General features: G+C 38.4%; 1 protein-coding gene across 2 annotated transcripts; it reads right to left on the reverse strand.

Annotated features, from left to right (window-relative positions):
* Positions 1-799: 799 nt before the first annotated feature.
* Positions 800-23,187, reverse strand: LOC133879688 (methionine aminopeptidase 1A). Of its 2 annotated transcripts, XM_062318379.1 has the most exons (17): positions 22,977-23,137; positions 22,454-22,504; positions 22,217-22,302; positions 15,963-16,148; positions 15,268-15,343; positions 14,901-14,948; positions 14,738-14,782; positions 14,072-14,171; positions 12,168-12,219; positions 12,035-12,076; positions 4,489-4,550; positions 4,305-4,403; positions 3,391-3,464; positions 3,227-3,296; positions 2,944-3,009; positions 2,767-2,855; positions 800-1,246 (listed from the first exon to the last, which is right to left on the reverse strand). In XM_062318379.1, the coding sequence occupies exons 1-17, from the start codon at positions 22,998-23,000 to the stop codon at positions 1,169-1,171; spliced, it is 1,248 nt and encodes a 415-aa protein (XP_062174363.1). In that variant the 5' UTR covers positions 23,001-23,137; the 3' UTR covers positions 800-1,168. The 2 variants fall into 2 exon arrangements, with proteins under 2 accessions (XP_062174363.1, XP_062174364.1); XM_062318380.1 differs by lacking the exon at positions 22,217-22,302 and having other exon boundaries at positions 22,977-23,187.
* Positions 23,188-23,245: the final 58 nt, after the last annotated feature.

Below are 23,245 nucleotides of genomic sequence, written 5' to 3' on the forward strand. Positions count from 1 at the left end.
TGTTCTTTTCTTTTTTGAGAAACCAACTAGAAGATATCTATTGGAGACGTGTTATGCATCCTTTTCACCATTAGATATGTGCCATTTGTGGAACTTACGGATCTAATTGTAATTTTGAAAAGAGAAATAATATAAATACATTTTTTACACATCTCCTACATGCGAGTCTCATAAATCTATTGGTGAAGTTGAAACTTGATTGTATGGAGATGTGTAGAAAATGTACGTGTATTAGTTCTTTTAGAAAATAGGAAGATGGGAGAAAAGGACCATGGGAAGAAATGAATCATTTTCCTATGTGCTGACCTAAAAAAATAAAATAAAATAAAATAATTTATATGTATCATGTCCGTACAGTTTTTTTTTTTTTTTTTTTTTTTTTTTTGGGGGGGGGGGTAGGCCTAAGAGGTGTAGTACTTTTGTTGGAGAAAGAAGCTGAAGATAAAGATAGTTGTATAATAAATCCAATAATTGAACGTTGGTATCAAATTAAGATCAATGGGGATGATGTACACCCTATAATTTTAAAATAATTTTGGTTTAGATCCTAATTGAGTTACCGTTAACCAAGAGTATAGAAACCATTCAAGATTTATATGGGCACTAAAAAGCCAAAATGGTATATCTTTATTTAAGTCTAACTATGGATCAAGGATTTTAACATGCCCAAATACCATCTGCATTTACATGGAGATATATATATATTTTTTTGTACCCAATTAGATCTCAAGTATAACTTACATTTAACAGAAATTCATTACAGTTCCAATAGCAAAAATTTCTAAATTACAAGATGAAATTCATACGATTGAAATTTCAAGCTCTGATTTCAAATTAAGATCAAAGCCTGCATTTTATTACATAGTTACCACAAAAAAACAAAATAGCATGCTTGGTGCATCCGATGGGCCAAAACTAGCACCAGTAGCAACTAGAAAAAGGACAAGATAGTGCACAAAGCAACTGTGAAACACCAAATCACAATTGGGAAGTTTTATATTAATTGATGGTTATTTATCAAGTTACAAACAACATTCCGCATCCAGCAAAAGGAAATCGTAGTAATTCCTCACTCGATGATTTACTGCGGTTTACTGATGGTACGGTATTGGTAGATCACTCTCTTGCATCCACCATCCAGGTTTACCATATAGACACCTGCCAACGCTTAAGCACTTAGCCAAGGAAACACATTTGGGGAGGAAGGCAACCGCGCTGTAAGAACCTCAACTCCGGTCTCCGTCACCTAAATGATAGATAACACAGGAAAGAGATATAGACCTATCCAACACAAGCAATTATGCATATCCAATTTCTAAAGAGGGATTTAAGAGCATAAATTAAGTCATAAACATCTACTCATGAGACCATTGTCATTTACCAACATACATAAAGCATAAATGGTATTGGATGTGATGTTTCACAAGGTTTATTAAAATGTATACAGAACCCAAATCACACAAACGAGGTCATGAATTCGGTTACACAGTAAAAGAATTTGCATCAACTATGAAAATGCTAATACCATCGACTGGTCAAAAATCACACAACTTGTTGCTCTCTGTGTTTCTTCCAATGGTGGCACTATAATTCCATTGACAAGAGATACGGGTAAAGGAAGGTCAATAAGAGCACAAGCCTGATTGATAAATTTCATGGGTGCTGATCATAGTTTTTACACGCATGCACCTATCTCAGGCAGAACCAAATGCCACAAACTGCCAACATTTGGAAGCCTAAAAGGTGGGCACCTCATATGGGTATGCACACACCTTTAATTTTTCTCTTCTGTTTTTTTTCCCGAAAGCAAGAGTCAACGAGCACTAGAAGTCAGGCCTCCAACACCCTCTTCTGCCCCCAAAGAACTATTCATGTCTTTTGCTCACACCATTCTCAATTTTCAGACATATAGGTCAAATATTGAAACTTATAGTATTTTCACTCTTTGGAAAGTGTTCTTGCTAATTTTTCAGGATTTTAATGCTTTGCTCAGTTGTTTTAGTTGGTTTGTTTAATCCTTTCAACTTGAGACGAGTTCTACCAATTTATCACATCCTCAGGCCATGTTACAATTTTTAATGAACTGCATGAAGAAAAAGCATATTATGGAATAACATTCTATATCAGGAGATTATTCTTGATATTCACTTTTATTGTGAGTATTGGGTTATTGCTTTAAACAAAGCTACAACTAAGCCTTTTTTTGAAAAAAAAAAAAAGTCAATTTAGTTTGTAATTTACAATTTCTAACCTTTTACTTTATTCATTATTTATTTATAACAAAAAAGAACTCAAAAGTTGAGAATGACCATCGGGCCTCGAGGCTTACACCTAGCCTTGCCCTGGATAATTTGAAAACTATGGTGCTGACATAATAAAACTTAAGGTTTATACAAGTTTGAATAATTAACTTATCCGGCTAGCATGCACGTAAACACCACACCATCCTAGCATTTCTAAATTCAAGAGCTCAGCTGAATCAACTGAGGTAACATACTAAAACTAAGAACCCCAACAAACCTCACAAATGATTCCTAAGATTAAGGATTTTAGAAGAAAATCAAGAATGTCTCGTGCATATGTAAAATTATCAAGAAGGGTGATGATTCCTGGAGGAAAAGGACAGTGCACCTGAATTACAAGATTTTAGATGAAGGCTTGGGAGTCTCAATTATATTCTTATATGAACATTGTAAAGCAGTTACAGTTACTTAGACCAAACTGCCAAAGAAACAATGCTGAAAGAAGAAGGAAATTCACAGTTACCAAAAGAGTGTGTTCAAACTGAGCACTGCACTTGCCATCAGCAGTGACGGCAGTCCATCCATCAGGCCACATCCGATCACGCCAAACACCTATTCAGAACATTTCTTTAGATGTAGCTAGCAAATAAAGAATCAATTCAACTAGTATGCTCACAAATTTAAACAATTTGCAAAATACCAGCATTGATCATTGGTTCGATTGTAAAGGTCTGTCCTGCCTTCATCACACCAACTGCTTTATTTCCTGCTTGGGTTAAGGTCACAAATACATGAGGCAAGCAAGAAAGAATAGGTTTTCTTTTCTTTTCCTTTTTTTTTATTTTTTTTTAAAAAAAATTATTGTTACAGCATTATAAAGAGAGTTCATTTATGATACTTCATTAGTAACTTCCCACGCGAAATGACAGGACTTCAATAACATAGAAAATAGTGGGCTCAAAAGCCTGCTTAATTTAGGATACTTCCATAATGAGGAATATTTGGTGCGCAGTGAAAGAGCTCTCCAATACCATGACCGCAATAAGATTTTACCTATGTGTGCAGCAGAAAGAGCAAAGAATTACCAAACACTGTCAACCATTTTGATAGAAAGTTGCTTACAACTGCAGACCAGTTTTACACATACCACGGAGAACCCAGACATTGTAGCATGACGATTAATGACTTCCCCAATTTCCCGAAATCGCACTCCAGGTTTCACTAAATTTTACAAAAAAAAAACCAGAATCAGACATCAAATTTTAAATTTCAAGATCTTAAACTGTATACAAGACTGAAAATCTTTGCAGAATTATAATACATTCTGCAAACTCAGATCAAACAGGTTGATCTCAACAAACAAACTTTTCACAATTTTAGAGAGAGAGAGAGAGATACAGACAGTCAACTAGAACAATGAAGATCTATAACAGAGCAGTGGAGATTAGCGTCTGGGGGTGAGTAAAGATGGTTATTGGGGGAGGGGAAAAGGGGGGGGGGGGGGGGGGGGTGTGGAGGGAATGAGGTGATTTCAGGGAAGAACGAGAATAATGCAAAGAGGGGCAGCAGTGAGAAATAAGGGGAAAAACTGTGAAGATACAAAGAGAGAGAGAGAGAGAGAGAATGGAGAAGATGAGGGAGAATAAAGAAAAGAAAAATAACAGAAGTGGAAACTAAAATTAAGAAAAGATAGAGAGGTGGTGGTGATATAGAAAAGAAACAGAGAAGTTTTACTTTTGGGAATTTAAAATTCAAATCCCCTTCAGTTAGTTCCGTAATTGTTGGAAAACTACCTCCAAATCTGAGCACCGGACCAATGGTGTCTGTTTCCTAAAACAGAAACCAGACTATCAGAAGCAGACAAAAATGTTTGTGCATGTGGTCTTATTGGTCCCATCAGCAGTATGAACAGCCCTAGGAATTAGCACCGCTCCTATGAGCATTTTTGTCTCGAAGACCCAACAGGGGCAAAACTAGGGTCCCAGCCAAAACACAACCACAGAGAGAGAGAGAGATCCTACAAAGTTCAGATATCACTTAATTGGTTTATCCAACACATACCGATGGATATTGCTTTCTCCAAGCACTCATAAGTGCATTGGACCAACCGTTGAGACTCTTCATCAACGCTCCCCACAAAGAATGTTTCATTGAGATCACCTGCATAATGAGTCAACCATTGGTTAAATATGCAGCTTCTTTGGAAATATTCGAACTCCTATCAGATTGGTATAAAGCTTCCTACCATGAACACCTTTATAGTACACAGTCACATCCACGTTGACAATATCACCATCCTCTAATTTCCTGCAGCAAATAGAATAGCATCCATTGAGGAAGGTTTTCTTTATGCTTAACCTCAAAATAAAGGATGCTAAAGACAATAATATTGAAAACTTGCAGAACTCATTACAGGAACAATGATAAATACATGCTTATACATGCTTATACTGCAAAAGCTCACAAAAGGAGAGCCACACAAAAGCTCAATTCTTGGACCCCATTAGAATGATGACCGCATAAAATAACATATGGGGAGACCAAATCAGGACCCTGTGCCTTTTGCCATTTTGACTTTAAAACCCCTGTATTCAATTTGATAAATTTAATATCCGAATTTAGGCTCATTTTAAATTCAAGACCTCTGCCAGCATTTCCATCAATTTTTAACGGAAATAGCTGTGAAAAGATATTTTTACCCCAAATTAATTATTATTATTATTATTATTTTAAAACCCTCAAATCCCCCCCCCCCCCCCAAAAAAAAAAAAAAAAGCTGAGCTACCTCACCTCGCCCAACAATGGCGGTGGCCGCAAGTGGCACAACTCAACGCACGGGGTTAGGGGGTGGCTACAAATGACCTCCAAAAGAGGGGGTGTGGAGGTCAACCCTAATAGAGGGGGTGGTTCATGGCTACCCCCTAAACAGCAGGGTGGGCAAGCCACCCCTGACACGGGTTGTTCGTAGCCATCCCTGACAAAGGACTTGGCTCACAGTTACCCCTAATAGACAGTACAATTGTAATACCTTGAGCATGAGCCACCAGTTCTTTCTTTTTTTCATCTAGACGGTACAATTGTAATACCTTGAATAAATAAAAGATAGAAGAAAATAGAAATAAAAGGCAAGAAAAATGAAAACTAGAGAAAACTTAAAAAAAAATTTATCCGAACGAGGCAAGGCTTGTTCGAACAAGCTTGCCATGTCAGCACGAACACGCATCCGCCACGTCAGCACTACCACACCATCAACCACATCAACAACAACGTTCAGTGCCATGCCATGCCACGTGTCAAGCCAGATGTTATATAGCACTGTCACATCAGCAAAATAACGCTTGATGCCACATCAGAAGCCATGTGCAAGGTCAAAAATTGCGTCGGGTGCCACATGTCACACGTAGGACGATTTCTTAATGGCTAAGAAACAATCTTGTTTGAACGAGATATGTCAGGCGTCTTGCCACCCTAGACGACACGTCATGCCACGTGTCAAAACTCCTTAGCGACTGGACATACATTCTCATTCGAATGAGAAGAAATCTCATTCAAACGAGTAGTAAAGATTTCCTATAAATAGGGTTATTCTGATTTTAAAAATTCATAAGTTTCTTCCCTGCATTTAAACTTCGAAGGAAGCTCAGTGAGGTAACAGTTCTACTTATTTTTCTTCCCGTTTATTCAAGTAGTGATTAAATTATGCCCGCTAAATGTTTATAGTAACAATGCATTAAATGTTATGATGCTTACATTACATTAGAATTGTTAAAAGGATCAAATAAACCAAAGATTAGGGTTTTGATTAGAATAAATCAATTTTGATAGTACATTTTATATTTTGGAATGCATGTTCAGTTAATTATTGGGATATGATATAGAGGAAGTGATGGGTGATGAGAAAATTGGGAATTGGAATAAATTTTACGTCAAAAAATTGAAGGCAAGATATCTCGTTCGAACGAGATAATGGCCAAATGAAAATTTGGAGAACTTAATTGACTAGGGTTTTGATAAAATGTTAGGATTTTCAAAGACAAAGAATCCTAGCTAATGAACATGATATATTGCAGATGAGTACATGGAGGAAATAAAAGCTTACGAAGATTTAAGCAAAACCCGTAAGTAAATCATTTTTACCAGCTTAAGTATTAAATGTGTTTATACATGCATTGTAAGTAAATATTCTTACCATCTAGATTTTTTTTACATGCATTTATAAGTAAATCTCTTTACCAGCAATGATAACATTTTTTTTTTTGGCTTGCATTTACTAAAATGATATAGAGATTTTATCAAGAATATCTTTGAGAATATGAGTATGCTCTTTACAACTTTTGCAATTGAGAAAAAAGTTTTCGAAAGAAATTCATGAAAAATACATATAGTACAAAGTATATTTAAAATGTTGTTTTCAAGAATAGTTTTATGAATAAAGAAAAGTATAAAGTTTACAATAGGAAAGTTTACTCAAGGCAAGCCCATTTCAATCGGGGATTATACGTTCAAAACCCAGGGTTGAGCAGGGGTAGTACACTCAACGTGCCCAAATGAGGCAAAGTGGTGCGCTCAACAAGCCCAATCTATATAGGGTTAATTTGCGGAGCCCTGGTTGAGTGAGGTGGTTTGCTCAACCCTTTTGCTTGAATGAGGGAGAACATTCAACAATGCCAAATCCGTATGGGGTTAATCTATGGAGCCCTAGTTGAGAGGGGTGGTTTGCTCAATCCTTTTTGGTTGAATGGGGGAGAACATTCAATAACCTCACGTCGAACGGGGTAGGGAGTTCAACACTGTCCAAGGGAAAAACTAGTTCAATAACGTAATTCAGATTGTGTATTTATGCTTTATTTAAAGTATGTTTCAGTATAGACATGTTTAGGAAGTTTGAAAAATAGAAAAGTCTCTCATTTTCTGATATAGTAAAAAATAATTTTCTTTGCAATAACAAGAGAGAAATTTTTTAAAAGATGGCTTAAGTACACACACAACATGGTTGATAGCGTTTGCTTAGAGCACTAGCAGCAGATTCCCAACCATTTTCCCTATGTTTAGGGAACAAAACTACTTTTTGCTTCCCTATAAAAAAATACCCCACAATAGATTCCCTTACCTTTCCCTATATCAATTAAATATTATTTTTTTACTCTTATTTTATTCTTTTTCTTTCTTTCCTACTTTTTCTCTCTTCCCTATATCAATTAATTATACTTCTTTTATATTAAAATAATACATAGGGAATGAATAGTAGACATGTATACATTGGGAATCACTATTCATTCCCAACCCCCTCATCTAAATATAGGGCATCTGCTGTGGGAGGTTTTTTGATGTTTTTCATGAAATTTTCCCTAAATATAGGGAAGGGAACCAATATAGGGTAACTGCTACTAGTGCTCTTACTGAACCATGAACACACAATTCCACTTGTAAATTGTTATAAATTTACAGTTATAAAGGACAGACTCAAGAGAGCCAAATAGCTTTGACTACTATCCTTTGAGGCTGAGGAAGACATAGTATTTTGAAAACCCAAGCGAGGCTTTTTTTTTTTTGAATAATTCAGATCTTATTGAGAAAAAAAAGGGTTAAACTCACGTACACGAAGAGTATACAATATAGACTCAACCCTATAAGAGCATTTTTAGTAGCCTCACCAAATTAGTTTTTTAGCTATTTTGGTGAGCCAATTTGATGAAAACTCTTAAAAACCACTCCCAGCAGCCTCACCATTTTAACCAAAAAAATTTGATGACTGAAATTACTAGTCAAATTAGACCAGGCATTTTCACTCAACAACCCACTCACCAAATTTTGTTTCACATTTCTCTCTCACATGATTAGCACACTTTTTTCCTTTTTTCTCTCATTTTCTTCTCTCATCTCCCATCTCTCACACGATAATGTCCTTATTTCATGGATATAAATGATTTTTTATAAAAATATTATGTAGAGAAAAAATAAAGAAATATGAAAAAATTATTATTTAAATGGAATAGTGAATATTGACTAGTTAAAATGGTGAGGCTGCTGGGGGAATTTTAATAAAGTGGCTCATCAGAATAGAAAAAAGTAATTTTTAGTTATTTTGGTGAATAAAATTTGGTGAGGCTACTAGGAATGCTCTAAGCTGCTACAATGTAAAAAGCTAATCAAATCAACCAGATTTGTAGAGACAAAGTTAGGAACATTAACAAGAACCCAACCCAAGAGAGATCTCAAAAAGAAATATTTTAGAAAGAGCACGTTTGTCTCACTATCCTCGAAAATACGACAATTCCTTACTCTCCAAATGTTCCACATTAGGAGGACAGGAATAGCTTTCCAGATAGTCTCTTTGGGATGTCCCCTCCTTTGTGCTTTCCAACAATGAAGAAGTTCTTGGATATTGTTAGGCATAACCTACGAGACTCCAAAAAGATTAAGGATCAATTGCCAGAGAGCCGAAGTATACTTGCAGTGGATGAGAAAGTGATTAGTCGTCTCTTCATTCTTTTTACACAAACAACACCAATTAGCTAAAGAAAAGCCCCTCTTTCTAAGAGTATCCACAGTAAGAATTCTATCAAGTGTTGTTGGCCACAAAAAGAAAGCAATGCGAGGAGGGGCCTTGACCTTCCAAACACTTCTGACTGTAACAGAGTATAATAACTCTTCACTATAAATTTCTGGCTACTAGAGGGAGTCCACAACAAGTTGTCCACTTTCCCTGAATGCAACTTTGAGGAATATAAGAGACTAAAGAATGAGTCAAAAGATTCCAGTTCCTAATCATGTGCAGCCCTAATAAAACTAGGATTCCAATGGATAAGGGAACTGGACAGGTCTAAATAATTAGCCACAGAGACCTCCTTGTTTTGAGCAATGGAATAGAGATCGGAAAAAGAATGCTTAAGTGGCTCTATTCCACACCATACATCATGCCAGAAATTGATGTGAGAACAATCACCAACCTTGTAGGATAGGAAATTGGAAAAAGAACCCCAACCACTTCTAATATTCCTCCAAAGGCTCACCCCATAAGGAAATCGAGCTTCCTCTGAGCACCAACCTCGTCTCTTGAGCCTATACTTCGCTTCAATCACTTGTCTCCAAAAGGAATGCTCCTCATGCCCAAATCTCCAAAGCCATTTACCTAGAAGAGTCTTGTTGAATACATCAACTTAAACCCAGGCAAGGCTTTGGCTGAAGATTGATCAAGTTTGTGTTGTAATAGTATCGTTTGTTTATATATGTAGTCTTAGAAAAATGTAAACATAGTTTCAAGTAGTGTGAAACAATAATAGAATGTAAATATAAACAAAGTTGTATAGTTGTGTGAATAAGTGTAAATTAGGTTTTCAGTTAGTGCTCTGGTGTTGTACTTACAATCGTAATTCAATTAAATTCCGTTGTTATTCTTAAAGTCACGTCATAGTAGTAGAGCCTCAAGAATTTTATATATATATGAAAAAAAGAAATAGATGAAAAATTGAGGTGCTACAATAATGGTCTTTTCACAATCATTTTTGTCAAAAATCAACAGAAAATGCTAACAACAAGGTCTCAAATTTATAATCGGTCTAAACTCGAGTTTTAAATTTATCAAATTGAAAAATGGGGTCTTAAAGTCAAAACAGCAAAAGGCATAAGAGGGCCTGATCTGATTTCCCTAAAATATAGAATGCAGTGTTACGTACCTATGTTAGGAGGAGTAAAAGCATGCAAGCAGCCGACACAGCAAGAGAAGAATATGACGAAACCCTAGCTGTAGCAAACATGTTGGTGGCAGCTAATCCGAATATAAAAAGAGGCAAGAGACAAGTCGATGCTTGGAGAGCATGACTTGTGGGTAGGGAAATTCCTAAGAATAAGAGATTGATATTCCCATTGATAGTAGCTTCCTAAGAATAAGGGATTGATTCCCCCTTTGTTAGATGGAAAGAGTTCCTAAGAATAAGACACTAGCCATTATGCACTTATTAGCATCTTGTAATCGCAACCCTATAAATAGGGGTTTTGTGAAATAAACAAGTATGCAGAAAATATTTACTCAACTCTTATAGTTGCTTGGGAGGCAAGGGTACCTCGAATACCCTACTATCACACTCACCATAGGTAAGCGCAGGAAAACCGATCTGGCGGCTTTGCCTCTCACCAAACCCATCACTCATTCCCAAACACAGGCCCATAACATGTTGGTATCAGAGCCACGTTTCAACATGACAGACCAAAGATTTGATCGCACAAAGGAGTTGGGATCAGTATTGGAAGAAAGACTTACCAAAAGAATGGAAGAGATATTGGCTGCTCTTGCCATCAAGCTCCAGCCACTATAGGGAGAAGGTCAAAGCAATTCTGCAGGTTCCACCAGATCCCGAGCCGGGAAGGATCTCATCTGAACGGAATCTGGCAGCTCTTTCCCAAAGGTTGCCAAATTGAATTTCCCCAAGTATGATGGTACAGAAGACCCAACTAGTTGGGTATGCCGTGCAGAGCAATTTTTTGACTTTCAAGACACGGCAGAAGAAGACAAGGTGGTCTTGGCGGCTTACCATCTTGAAGGCGAGGCGCAGTTATGGTACAAGTTATTTAAAGAAACTGAGGAGGGTGCATTGTGGGGAAACTTGAAGGAAGGGTTGCATGTAAGGTATGGTCCTACGCAATTCAACGATTTTTTTGGAGACCTCACAAAATTGCGACAAACAGGGACTGTAAGGGAGTATTAAGGACAGAATGAGTGATTGCTGAGCCAGGCTGGCAAACTCTCGGTAGCACAACAGATTGAAGGGTTCCTAAGCGACCTTAAGGAAAGAATCAAGCCAGAAGTCCAGGCTTCCCGACCCCCCACCCTCACGGTAGCAGTAGGCCTCGCAAGGCTGTATGAGGAGCGATTGCAGTCACAACGAAGAGCCCAAAATTTTTTCGAGCCGAGAAGAACCACGGGTCCAGCGAACACACCACCACTACCGCCACAACGATGTGGAGAAAACCGCATTCCGGACACACCATGGGCATTTTGAATTTCTGGTCATGCCCTTTGGCCTTACAAATGCCCCATCTACCTTCCAATCCTTGATGAATGATATCTTTGGTAAATTGGTAGAATCCTGCGTAAGTTTGTTCTTTTTTTTTTTATGATATATTAATCTATAGTTGATCTTGGGGGGATCATCTACATCATTTAACCTGTGTTTTTGAAATTTTAAGAGCTAATCGTCTATATGTTAGAAGAGACAAATGTAGCTTTGGGCAACAAAGGGCCACTACTTGGGTCCCTTATTCTTAGGAAGCTACTATCAATGGGAATATCAATCCCTTATTCGTAGGAATTTTCTTACCCACAAGTCATGCTCTCCAAGCACCGACTTGTCCCTTCCCTCTTTCCATATTCGGATCAGCCGCCACTAGGGTTAGGGTTTGCTGCAGCTAGGGTTTCGTCATATTCTTCTCTTGCTGTGTCGGCTGCCTGTACTGCCTGCATGCTTTTACGCCTCCTAACATTGGTATGTAACACCTTGTACCACAAATTCCCAGAAATATCATCCTAGGAGTGCTCACTACTAACTAAAAGTGATAGACTTAGAGCTGTCAGTCCAGCTAAACAGCCTAAACTTACCAATGTGTTATTTTATAACTATAGAATTATCAGGTAACCCAAAGCTAGAGCATACTTTAGGTGATTACAAGATCGAAAGAAGTTTATTGTTTCAAAATTTGGTTGCCCCGAGAGAGAGAGAAAGAGAGAGCAGACAATGCACAGGAATTTGCTCAGGACTAAAAGAGGAAACAAATGTAATTGAAATAACATGGACCTGGCATCTGGAATTCCATGGCAAATTACTTCATTAATTGACCTGCAACATGGAAAAAAATTGAAGAAGATTTACTTTATCAATACCCTACAATCACGAGAAAGTTCGTAAATAAATACAACGAAGTACCTACGTGCAGCAAGACTTTGGGAAGAAATGATAATTGAGAGGAGATGGATATCCTCCTGCAGTAAAGTCATATTTAAGGACACTCAGCACACCATTAATTGATTATATAGCTAAAAATTCAAACTCCCATAGTCTAGCACTCCAAAAAATTAAAGTAACACACCACCAATGGCCATGATACATAAACCAATCACACTGCGAGGAATCTGATTTGATGTTATTGACAGATTTATAGAATCCACGATTAATATCAATATAAAAAAGGATAATTACTCTTGGAGTCTTCTTAAAAAAGTCCTATGTTCGACACGTACCTGGCGTGTGCTTTGACATTATTCATTTCCTAATTAAAAAAAATAGGCCAAACATTACAGTATGACTCAGACAGTCAAGTTACCATCTGTATCACTACATACAAGATAACAATCACTCTGCTCAACAGTCCTAGTTATAGTCCAAGAAATCTAAGCATTGAGACAATCTATCACCCAAAAAATGATGGCAGCCTATATTTGTGGCTCCAATTTTGTAATAGAAAAAAATGGCAAATCTTCCCAACCTTCAATCATCATCATTAGCCAATTAAACTTGGCAGCTTCTTTAAACACCTTACCTTAATAAAAATTTCTCCAAAACAAGCATAAAAAAGAATATCGTTTAAGCTGTACAAGTGCCCTTTCTTCTAATCCAAAACGCCAAAAAGAATGAGTTGGCAAGATCAATTGGCACTCCAAAATCTAATTCAGTGAACAAAACCCACAAGATCGACTACTTGGAGTGCTGCTGTTTGGAAGATGGTGCTTTTGTGCCTTTTGTGGTGTCTATGAAGGGAAAGGAATAATAGGTGTTTTGAGGACTGCGAGAGGACTTTGGAGGACTTGAAATCTTTATTTTTCAACACTTTGAATCTTTGGACATCTACTTATGCTTCTCTTTTAGTGATTGAGATATGATATGTTTACAACTTCTGTACAACTCTTGTATAACTTTAACAACTTTTTTTAAAATCAACCATTGGATATGTAGGATCCACATGTAGGAAAACAGATCCAATGGTTAGTTTGAAAAAAAAGTTGTTGGAGTTGTACAAAAGTTGTTGGAGTTGTACAAAAGTTGTGTCAAAAGTTGTACAACAATCATAATACTTAGTAATTAGGTATCATGATTTTCTTGTTCTTTTTGCCCCTACTACCTAGGCGGCTTCTCTTGTATACTTGTACATTGAGGCGCCTTACACTTTTAGTGATATATTGATTAATTATCAAAAATAAAAAATAAAAAATCCCCAAAAGAATTTACAGGCATCAGTGTCCAACATAGATCAAAGGTATTGACATTGCATCATCCATTTCAATTTGATAATGGATACAAACAATTGCATTGCCCCATAGAAACCATAATTTCCAGAGTAGACCAACACAGAAGTCAGGTCAAGGAACAGGTCCAACGTTTTTCCTATTTGTGGCAGTTAAAAGATCAGACAAGGAAGAAAAACAGGTCAAAACCTGTCAATTTCAGCTAACCTGGCCAGTCTAACATAACCCCCTATAAGACCCATCAACCAATTTACGTCAGCAAAGGATGATCATGATACTTCACAGAAATTGAAATTCTTAATCAATGGAGGAATAATATCACCCTCTTTGATGCACACATGTATTTTAAAAAATTCAAATTTTCACTGCCAGCAAGATTTGAATCCACTTCAGCAATTTGAGGATGGGTGCAGTACCATTAGGGTAAAGTAATTTGCTTGCTTTCTCATCAACATGTAATAATACTTACTCCACCCAGTCATATCTTTGGTGCTTAAAAGTAAAGTCCGAGTAAAGAGTTCAAAGAGGACAAAAAAAGAGGGATTATAAAAAGAACAAGTACTAATATATTCTGGAGAATAAAAACTCATACCAGCTGCAATAGTTGCATCATGAACCACTCGATCAATCTCATCAGTTGTCACACCGGGACGAATTACACGAGCAGCTGCATCCAAAACTTCCCTTGCAATCTAAGGATAATGATTGTAAAATAGGAAACTTCAGAATATGTCAATGAAAAGGGCTTAATAAATATGCCAAGGTTCAGTACAACTAAAAATAATAGATACCTACAATAAGTAAAATATTATTGTAGAGAAAAGACTCAATATGTATTATCAATAAAGGCACTTTAAATAGCCTAACAAAACCAATTTAGCACACCCACATATATAATTTGTATTTAAAAAAATAATAATAATAAAAAGAAAAAGAGAAAAGTCATGAAAAAATAAAATATTTCAACAATACTGAAGGGCTCAAATATGTTTGCAAAATTCGTCTTCCTAGAATGTACTCTTAGACCAGCCAGTGCTACCAGATTCACTCCCCCTAGGAACGATGATACAGATCAGATGACACCATTGTATTATGTTTAAGAGCATGAAGGATGCCGTGTTCCCATACACGCATATAGTCATGAAATTAATTGACGCATAGTTTTAGGAAAATCATGGATGAGAGAATGATGCAATATTGGCATGAATAGGAGAATATGCTCTGATAAGAAAAAAGAACGATTATAATTCAAACTTACTCGACAAGTTTCTCTCATTCTCACGATTTGATCCGGAGTTTTGATCTTCAAAACAAATACATCAATTAACAAAGAGGAATAGAGGCGAGACTTAAAGAAAGGGAAAAGTCCAATTTGAATACAAATCATTGGATGCCACTCAAACTTGAGAGCACAAGTCTACCTCTACAACATGCTGCAGATCACTATTTGGCTCAATTTTTGGGATACCCTACAAGTTAAAAGGCAAAGAAAGTTGCATGAAAACTACGTTAGACACCATATAAAAGGTGTGTGTGTGTGCGTAAGAGAGAGAGAGAGAGAGAGAGAGAGAGAGAGAGAGAGAGAGAGGAGACAACAAAATGCAGCTTCAGCATTTTGCTCAACTTCAATTAAATCAAATAAGACAAAGTACATTTCAAAAACTTGAGTCTATCCATATTTGTGGATGAAACATCCATTAGTGAGAGCACACATGCCAAGTATGCGTAGACATTGAAACTTGACGTGTATAGAAGAAATTATCAAACCACATAAATGTGTCAACTCACGTCAACTGCCCAGTCAGGTTGCTCAATAGGTGCAGGTACAGCACGTCTAGTAGATATAGGATATGGCCTCAGTGTCCTGAACAATAACATACAGTAGTCATGGTTTGACAATAACAAGAAATTAAAAGAGTAAAGCATACTTCAACAAACATCATGAAAATGTTAGAAGTTAGAAATAAAAAATATTTTCGTAAAAAGGTACAAGAAGGTGAAAAGCACAACTAATTCCAATAAAGGCCCATAATCAGGACCCTGCCCCAAAAAAAGATTAGCTGTGGCTGGTTTTTCTCCTACTCAAAATTTTCATAATCTACTGCACGCATACTATCTGTCTTCTCTCTATTTCGCATAATGTGAGAAAATTTCTACTCAGGCAGTTGTCCTATTATCTCCAAATAAATGTAGGAGATTTTATACATATTTCTAAGACCATTTAAAACAATAAAGACGCCTCAGTCAAATATCACCAGCTAACAACACTATCTAATATCTTAGGCCCTTCCACATTGGTCCATAAGCTTTTTTGTAATTGATGAATGGTGGATGTTTGGTAATTAAAAATCAGAAAGACAATGTGGTAATTAAAAAAACTATCCAACTTAGAAGTAGCATCAGAAACATCAGACATAAAAGTCTGCCAAGAGCAGCAGCTAAGTTATGTAGAATATGAAGCAGAAGTAGTCATTGAGAAATACCCCGTCCAATCAAAATGGGGAAGTTTTGGAGTTCGAGCCTGTCCTTTCTTCAAGCAATATAGCCAACCTTCATCAAGTAAGCCGGAATTTTGTTCAAGCGGAGGACCTGTCCCAAGTGAGGACAGCTTTGCCTTCAAATGCACTGATTTATGAGAGCTCCAAGAAGCCTTGAAACAATCCTGAGTGCTGTTAAGAAATACATTATATGAGAATAAAGAAATACATAGTTTACTCCAAATTTCAAGGAACATACACAATTTAAGTTGTCATCAAAGGGCCAATATGCAAACCATATTGAAAGAAGTTAAACAGACATCTTTCTCCTTGGGTCCAATATTAATACATGACAGTATCAAAAACAAGCAAAGTTACAAATGGCAGTTTCTACGCTGAACTCTTTTATGTTGATCCCACAGCAGATATTCAACAGTGGTTGTGAATTACCACCAAGGCAAGACACCTCCTGTCTGCATATAAATTCAACACACACGATACGTTTGGTACGCAGAATGACTATTCCATTAGGAAAATGAATAACTTTTATTAAGAATGAAAGAGCCTTAGAATAGCCATTCGCATAGCCCATGAGGGAATGACTATTCCTTAAATTGAGGAATAGCTACTCCTCTAAAATGGGAGTGGTTATTCTAAGTTTTAGAGTATATGATCCTTGTTCAAAGCTATTATATTCCACCTTCTTTCATTCCTAATAAAAGCTATTCATTTTTCCTAATGGAATAGTCATCCCGCGTACCAAACGTACCTTTAATCTACAGAGACAACCTCGGCAACCCATATTCAAGGACCAAGTTGGCACCTATAAAGATTTGAGTTTATGCTTTGTGCTGCCTTACCAAATATTGGTTTAAGGCTCTTGTATTTATAGAGAAGTAGTTACAAAGAACCAGGAGATTACAAAGTGATAAGAGAAGAGATTAAGAGTTCTAATCTAAGTGTTACACTGAAGTAAATCTGAACTATAAGTTATCTAGTATTTGAATTTAAATAGCTAATCTTATCTTTAGAGTTAGCTAATCTTATCTTTAGAGTTATCACTATCCTGAGAACAACCGTTTGAATGTGTATCTAGATTAGGGCTAGATATGTCTTTAACACGCCCCTGCAATCTCAACGGTATGGGAAGAACGTTGAGATTGGACCGAAGAAAGGCCAACCGGGCGGAGGATAGTGGTTTAGTGAAGATGTATGCAAACTGGTCTTTGCTGGAGATGAACTGAATCAGTAGGATCTTTTTAGCAACCATATCCCGGACAAAGTGGAAGTCTATTTCGACATGCTTGGTGCGAGCATGAAAAACCGGATTAGAGGTTAAGTATGTAGCTCCAATATTGTCACACCATAGTGTTGGTGGTTGGGTGAGCTTCAATCCAAGCTCAGAGCAGAGAGATAGGATCCAGGAGAGTTTGGCTGCAGTGTTGGCAAGGGATTTGTATTCAACCTCTATGCTTGACCGTGCCATTGTGTGCTGTTTTCTACAACTCCAGGAGATGAGATTTTTTCCAAGAAAAATACAATAGCCGCCCGTTGAGCGACGATCATCTCGGTCTCCGGCCCAATCAGCGTCGGAGTAGGCTTGAATGGAAGCAGAGTTTGTGCGATAGAATTGAAGGCTAAAGTGCACAATTTGCTTGAGATATCGTAGTAGTCTTTTCACAGCTTGCCAGTGAAGATCTGTAGGATTGTGCATGAATTGGGCCAACTTGTTGACACAAAAGGAAATGTCCGGTCTGGTGATGCATAGATACTGCAGTGCACCCACTGTGCTGCGGAAGAGAGTGGGATCAGAAAATAAGTCACCTTCATGTGCTGACAAGTGAGTAGAGGATGCCATAGGACAATTTATCAGTTTTGCTTCTGCCATCTTTGTCCGGCTGAGAATATCAAGTATATATCTATGTTGAGATAGTAAAAAGCCACCGGAGCTGGAAAGAACTTCAAGTCCCAGAAAATAATTGAGAAGGCCGAGATCTTTAACAGCAAACTCTTGTTTCAATGTGGACAAGAGGTTACGGACGGCAGAGGAGCTGGAAGAAGTGATCAAGATGTCATCTACATAGATTAGCACTGGGATAGTGCATGTGGCCGACTGGTAGAGAAATAGAGAAGTGTCCGATTGTGAGGCCTTGAACCCGAGTGTCAGTAGCTTGCCACTAAATCTAGAAAACCAAGCCCTTGGTGCTTGTTTCAGGCCATAGAAGGCCTTTTGGAGTTTACATAGATGATTGGGAAACTGAGGGTGAGCAAAGCCAGGGGGCTGAGACATATAGACCACTTCTGAAATGTTGTTGTGCAGAAAGGCATTCTGTATGTCAATCTGATGGATGGGCCATCCATGGGAATGAGCAAGAGACAGAACAATACGTACCGTAGTAGGTTTGAACACTGGACTATAGGTTTCACCATAGTCTATTCCAGGTTGTTGATGAAAACCCTTAGCAACTAGGCGTGCCTTGTACCGGTCGATTGATCCATTAGCTTTCCTCTTCAGCCGAAGACCCATTTGTAGCCAATGATGTTTGTGGCTGAGTCAGGTGGAACATGTGTCCAAGTTCGGTTCTGCAGTAGGGCATCAAACTCTGTGTTCATGGCAGCTCTCCAATTTTTATCCTTCACGGCTATAGAGTGACAAGTAGGCTCTATCTCAACAGCTGAGGACTCGGCAAGTAAGGCTCTCGGGAGAGGGTACCGAACTCGACCATCGGTAAACTCTCTAGGCTTGGATATGTTATTTCTAGCACGAGTAACCATGGGATGTGAGGATGCAGGTGGAACTAAAGGAGGAATGGAAGAGGCTGAAAAATCAGTTGGAAGTGGGGACTCGGCAGAGCTGGAAGAAGCTGAAGAGAGAGGCTGCAATGATGTAGATTGCAGAGAGTGAGAGGAATGGGGAGAAGAGGGCTCTAGGACAGGTTGTGGGAGCTGTGCTGCCGGCTGTGGTATGAGAATGGGCAGGGAGAGCTGTTGCCGGGTATTGCAAGGGGTAGACTCAATGGAGGATAAGGGAGGAGTATATGGAAAAGTAGATTCATTGAAAATAACATCTCTTGAGATGCAGAGATGATTTGTGGGTAAGTGGAGGCATTTGTAGCCTTTGTGAAGAGGACTATAGCCGAGAAAAAGACAAGGGACAGATCGTGGCTGAAACTTGTTTGAATTATATGGACGTAAGTTGGGCCCGCCAACAAAGACAACCAAAGGTGCGTAAGAAGGTATAATCGGGAGAACATTTGAAAAGTGTTTCAAACGGAGAATGATTTTGTAGAACTGTGGTAGGCATGCGATTGATTAAATAGCATGCAGTGGAAAAGGCATCATCCCAAAATTTTAAGGGTAAATGAGCATGAGAAAGCAATGCTAGACCGGTTTCGACAATGTGTCGATGTTTCCGTTCGATGGCACCATTCTGTTGGTGAGTATGTGGGCAAGATACACGATGTTGAATGCCAAGTTGCTTGAGAAGATTATTGACAGGGCGGTATTCACCACCCCAATCGGATTGAATTGCTTTAATTTTGGTACTAAAGAACCGTTCAACATAAGACTTAAAAGTGCAAAAAACTGAAAGAACATCACTCTTTAAGGAAATTGGATAAAGCCAAGTATATTTACTATGAGCATCAAGAAAGGAAACATAATATTTTGCACCGGACCTAGAGCTAACAGGGGCTGGTCCCCATACATCAGTATAGATTAAGTCAAGAGGACAATTGGCAAATCCGGTAGTTGAAGAAAAAGGAAGTTGCTTGTTCTTTGCACCAAGACTGGCAGTGCAAACAGTGGAGTCTTTTGTAGAAGCAACTGGAAGCTGAAAACGGGAAAGCACACAACGGACAATCTTCAAGGTGGGATGGCCCAGCCGTGAGTGCCATTGAAAAGTAGAAACACGTTCACCCACCATGGCATGACGGGGGTGTTTATTTGCGGAAGGGAAGAACTGATAGAGACCATGTTTATTCGGCCCGTGGAGGAGGAGTTTCCCCGTGCGACGGTCCTTTAAGAAAAAATGGGATGGATGGAATTCAAAAAACGTATTAGTGTCCTTGGTGAATTTCTGAACAGAGATTAGATTTTTTGTGATATGAGGAACATGTAAAATATCAAGGAGATCAAAATGGGAAATAGGAGTAGAGAGTCGAGTTGTACCAATGTGTTTGATTGAGAGCCCCTTACCGTTGCCAATACGGATTTGATCCGAGCCCAAGTAGTCTTCAGCCTTGATGTTCAAATTGGCCAGATCTGACGTTAGATGGTGTGTTGCTCCAGAGTCGGGGTACCAATTCTAATCAGTGCTGCTGGATGGAGCAGAGAGATAGGCCTGAGCTTGAGAAATGGCTGTTCCCGAGTGTAAGCCTCATTGAATCTGTTGTAGCAGTCCAGAGCAACGTGTCCATATCGGTTGCATACCTGGCATAATGGGCGGTTGGAGGAGGAACCACGACCGGATGAGTGTCCACGGCCCCTGCCACGAAATGGCCTGGAAGTACCAGAAGAGAAGCCTCGGCCAAAAGGGTGATGACCGCGGGAACCACGCATGCCACGGTTGGAGTGTGGAGAAGAGTTGCCTCGGGTGGCAAAGTTAGCACCGGCAACCAAGAGATCAAGAGAAGCTTGATGCTGCTCTAAGCGCATCTCATGGGAGAGGAGATGGCCGTAGATTTCGTCCACAGAGAGGGGTTCAACTCTGGTTGTAACAGATGTTACAAAGGGATCAAATTCAGATCCTAGGCCTGCTAGGAGGAAGGACACCTTCTCAAAGCCATTGAGAGGTTGGCCAGCAACAGCAAGGGCGTCACACAGCGTCTGAAACGTGTGAAAGTAGTCGGCGATGGAGGAGGAGCCTTTTTTGAGAGTTGCCAATTGATAGTGCACCTGCATGGTGCAAGCCTTTGTTTGAGACGTGAAGAGAGTCTCCAAAGTCATCCATGCATCTCGGGAGGTAGAATAACGAGTGACATGGGTCAGCATCTTTTCGGAAAGAGCTGAGTTGATAGCGCCGAGCAGCAGTTGATCTTGCATGCTCCAGTGGAGGAAGGCCGAATTGGGGGACGTAGTGGTGACGCCATCCTTGGTGGAAGTCACAGTGGGAGAAGGACAGGGTGTGGAGCCATCAACGTAGCCAACTATGTTGCCACCCTTGAGGTGCGGAACGATCTGAGGCAGCCAGACCGGATAGTTGGTGTTGGTGAGTTTGGTAGGATTAAAATTGGTGAAGGTGACCAATGGAGGGGGTTGATAATGGGTGGAGATGATAGCAGGAGGTGGGTTGGTGGCGGGTGGGGGCTGTGGTGGTGGGTTTGTAGTGGACATGATCGAAAATGGGAAAAAAAAAGACGTGAGTCACTAGTGTAGCTCTAATACCATATAAAGATTTGAGTTTATGCTTTGTGCTGCCTTAACAAATATTGGTTTAAGGCTCTTGTATTTATAGAGAAGTAGTTACAAAGAACTAGGAGATTACAAAGTGATAAGAGAAGAGATTAAGAGTTCTAATCTAAGTGTTACACTGAAGTAAATCTGAACTATAAGTTATCTAGTATTTGAATTTAAATAGCTAATCTTTAGAGTTAGCTAATCTTTTCTTTAGAGTTATCACTATCCTGAGAACAACCGTTTGAATGTGTATCTAGATTAGGGCTAGATATGTCTTTAACAGCACCCACAAAAATTGAATTGATTTAATGTGTTTTACATAGCATTTGAATGCAATGTTCACTAAGTTTTTGCATAGAGAAATATATTTATTACAATATTATCTGATAGATACAAGTGTTAAGAAAAGTAAATTCAGTGTAGTGTCATAGAACTCAAAGGGACAAGCCAATTTCAATTGGACCTCCAGATTCCCTATGATATTGTTTTCAAGACGACGGACAAACATTCAAAAAATGGATCCCTCCAGGCATATAAAAGAATATGACGTTTCACTAAATAAGGTGTATAGATTTTAGAGCAAGCTCTGCATGTAGCACACCCAAGTTTAAATACACTAAATAATTAACCTTCCATCATGAGTTCTCAACCAAGGTTTCACAACTAACAATCAACTCAGATCCAAAGATGAGTCATTACTGTCATGTGATCAATAAGGCCTTACACACATGCATGTAAACATATTATTAGATGACTTGATAGGTGCTGAAAATCAGAATTCCCATAAAAATGCCAACTTTCTACAGAGACCCAATCTCATCAAGTTTTAGTACTGCATGCTAAATTTGGCAAGTCATGCTCACAATTTTTGCAGGAAAATATCCATACACACCCACTTCAAGAAATCAGATTTTCCGGTCAAACAGAAGGCTCCAAGCTTGCTTTCAAACTAAAATATTAATACCCAAATCAGTCTTTGTAACAGTATGAACATTATTTCAAATACCCAAAAACAATTGAATTGAAAAAAGAATCATGCAAAGATAATTTACATATATTTGTTCAAATTAATAATCATGAAGCAGGAAAAGATTGCAAACCAGAAAGCAGCGCCTTCGCGAGGAAGCTTTAATTCCATGCACTTGGGACACCTGAAAACAAACCAAAGTCAATTCAAGAATAAGAATCTTTAACCATCTTCAACAAACCTTGTTTAACCATCCAATAAATCGACCATTCTAAACAAATATAAAAGAAACCTCGATGTCAAAACCAAAGAAGTCCAGCCAAAAAACAATCAAACCAATCGCGAAGCTCATCTACAACGCAATTACCTTGATCTCCTAGTAATGCTAGTCCGATTAAATTACCAAGTGCACTTACAAAGGCCAAGAAAGCAAAAGGAATCTAATTTTATACAATGCACAAACTCTTATGTGCCCAAATAGCTTGAACTTTAGTACTACTATAAAAACCAATAAAACGATGAGTTTCAATGAAATTTAAGACTTTTTCATTGAAATTATCCGTTTTATTACAATTCGATGAAGTTCTTATGATTGTAAGAGCAAAAGAGAGAATCAGGTTTTGTTGAATTGATTAAAGAAGTGAGATTGTTCGTACTGAAGGTGCGCAGGGTTTCCACATCGAGCGCAGGAGAGAGAAGTGGTCTCGACCACATCGGAACCACCGGCCATCGAGCTCAATTTTGCTGTGGGTTATGGTTAGATGGATGATTGAACCACCAAGCTCACGGAGATCGTCTGATATGATGACGAAACCGGTCAAAAGTTTTCAATTTGAGAAAGACAGAGAAAGAACTAGGGTTGCAGAGAGAGAGAGAGAGAGAGGGAAAGGAGGTTCTTTTATATTTGTATTTTTATATATTGTAA

The sequence above is a fragment of the Alnus glutinosa genome, chromosome 10 (assembly GCF_958979055.1).
Source record: "Alnus glutinosa chromosome 10, dhAlnGlut1.1, whole genome shotgun sequence".
Classification (NCBI taxonomy): domain Eukaryota; kingdom Viridiplantae; phylum Streptophyta; class Magnoliopsida; order Fagales; family Betulaceae; genus Alnus; species Alnus glutinosa.

Excerpts from the sequence above, each read along its gene's own strand:
- LOC133879688 (XM_062318379.1), bottom strand. The coding sequence starts at position 23,000 with ATGTGGAAACCCTGCGCACCTTCA. Across the intron at positions 22,505-22,976 it reads GGAAACCCTGCGCACCTTCA|GTGTCCCAAGTGCATGGAAT; the intron begins GTACGAACAATC and ends GTTTGTTTTCAG. Across the intron at positions 3,297-3,390 it reads CAATGTCTGGGTTCTCCGTG|GTAAAATCTTATTGCGGTCA; the intron begins GTATGTGTAAAA and ends CTGCACACATAG.